Source organism: Neophocaena asiaeorientalis, unplaced genomic scaffold (genome assembly GCF_003031525.2).
Source record: "Neophocaena asiaeorientalis asiaeorientalis breed wild unplaced genomic scaffold, Neophocaena_asiaeorientalis_V1.1 scaffold204, whole genome shotgun sequence".
Lineage (NCBI taxonomy): Eukaryota > Metazoa > Chordata > Mammalia > Artiodactyla > Phocoenidae > Neophocaena > Neophocaena asiaeorientalis.
Window position 1 is genome coordinate 3,676,087 of NW_020173922.1, and position 1,805 is coordinate 3,677,891.

A 1,805-nucleotide genomic window follows, 5' to 3' on the forward strand; every position below is an offset into this window, starting at 1 on the left:
TTTTTTTTTTTTTTTTTTTTTGTGGTATGCGGGCCTCTCACTGTTGTGGCCTCTCCTGTTGTGGAGCACAGGCTCCGGACGTGCAGGCCCAGCGGCCCATGGCTCACGGGCCCAGCCGCTCCGCGGCATGTGGGATGTTCCCGGACCGGGGCACGAACCCGTGTTCCCTGCATCGGCAGGCAGACTCTCAACCACTGCGGAAGCCCTACATCGCAGCCTTTAGTAGAGTTGATGAAGCAAAGTGAACCACTCCTCAGTTTGCTCCTCTCTGTCACATATATATGGTTTTAACACCTCTTCCAAAAGCCATTAACTCCTATGGAGTGAGGTTATGGTCCAAAATTGTATAAGGGCAAGTGTCTAAGAGAAAGTCTGATGGTAAAAGTCGCCATTCTTGTTAGGATTTGGTATCCCATGGGAGCCCCAAGAGTTCTTGATCAGTAGAACAGTCATATCCTGAGGGACTAGTGGCAAGAGGCTTCTGCTGTCTTGAGTTTTCCTCACCCATGCTCAGAGTTGTTTTGTTGTCATGGGGTACTTCCCACAAATTCTCCATGGTCTTTAACTCCTAGTTGAAGCCTTTGTTCCCTGTGCTCCTTTTCTGTCAAGGATAGACCCGATGGGCTCATGCCCATTCAGCGCAAGGAGGAGTGACTCAGGTCAGGACAAGTGACTGTTCCCAGGAGGATTATGTTATTGAGTCTCATTTAAACCTTTCATGACCAACCATTTCTCCCCCTCCCTTGCCACAGTTGGCCAGTCAGTGCTGAAAGATGTGAGCAAAGTGAAGAAGCTGAAGCAGTCCGGAGAGCCCTTCCTGCAGGATGGGTCGTGCATCAATGTAGCCCCTCATCTGCACAAGTGTCGTGAGTGCCGCCTGGAGCGGTATCGGAAGTTTAAGGAACAAGAGCAAGATGATTCCACTGTGGCTTGCCGCTTCTTTCACTTCCGGAGGTACCCAGACTCCTCTCTTCATCTCCTTCCCAGTTCCGTTAGTGACACGTAACTTCCACTCTTTCTCTGAATCGGTAAACATATCTCACCATCTTTTTACTGTTTTCCTAAATTGCATTGCTCTTAGAGTCTGTGCTAAGGTTCTGCCATCCCATTAGTGGCCACTTAGTTGTTTGGATTGTGAAATGATATGTGACTTTGTCCTTAGAGAACTGAAATTGAACAATCTTACCTGCTGCCCCCTGAGCTGTGTTGAGTTATTCCTAACTTGGGTTGCATTTGAAACCAGTGGTGTGAGCAGAAGGATGCCATTTTGTGTCATAGATCTGTCTGACCACTTATTCCTCTTTAGTGCTAGAGTAACTTGAGTCCGCTATGGAGAAGGGGAAGTAAGATTAGGAGATAATGTGAAATAGAGATAACTGTTGAAAATCGTAGGAATATCCCTTGCTTTTACCAAACAACAGCTATTTAGTCACTTTTCTTCTGCTTGATAAACTTGGAAGAGGAATTTCTTCTAAGCAATCATTCAAGTGTCCTTAGTTTTTTAAATAAAGAAATCCAGGTGGTTTATCCATGTGGCATGGATTCACTTATTCAGTAAATATTTATTGAGCACTTAATGTGTGCCAGCCATTGTTGTGGGCATTGAGGATTAAACAGTACATAAAACCACCAAATTCCTGCCCTCAGGAGGCTTGTTGGGGACGCAGAGAGTAAATAAGAAAAAAAAGAGGTTAAATATATAGTATGTCAGTCTGTAATAACTGTGAGGAAGAAAAAGGAGGGAAAGAGGATTGAAGTGTGGGGAGGCTAGAGAGGCTACAGTTTATTTATTTATTTTTATATCT

At 45.0% G+C, this 1,805-nt stretch overlaps 1 protein-coding gene across 3 annotated transcripts in view; it reads left to right on the forward strand.

The window, feature by feature from the left end:
* KDM3B (lysine demethylase 3B) overlaps positions 1–1,805 on the forward strand; it is a 58,752-nt gene that overhangs the window by 31,378 nt on the left and 25,569 nt on the right. For all 3 annotated transcript variants that reach the window (XM_024752215.1, XM_024752212.1, XM_024752214.1), the window contains one exon: positions 753–954. In XM_024752215.1, the coding sequence (XP_024607983.1) occupies positions 753–954 (202 nt within the window). The remainder of the gene's footprint in view (positions 1–752; positions 955–1,805) is intronic.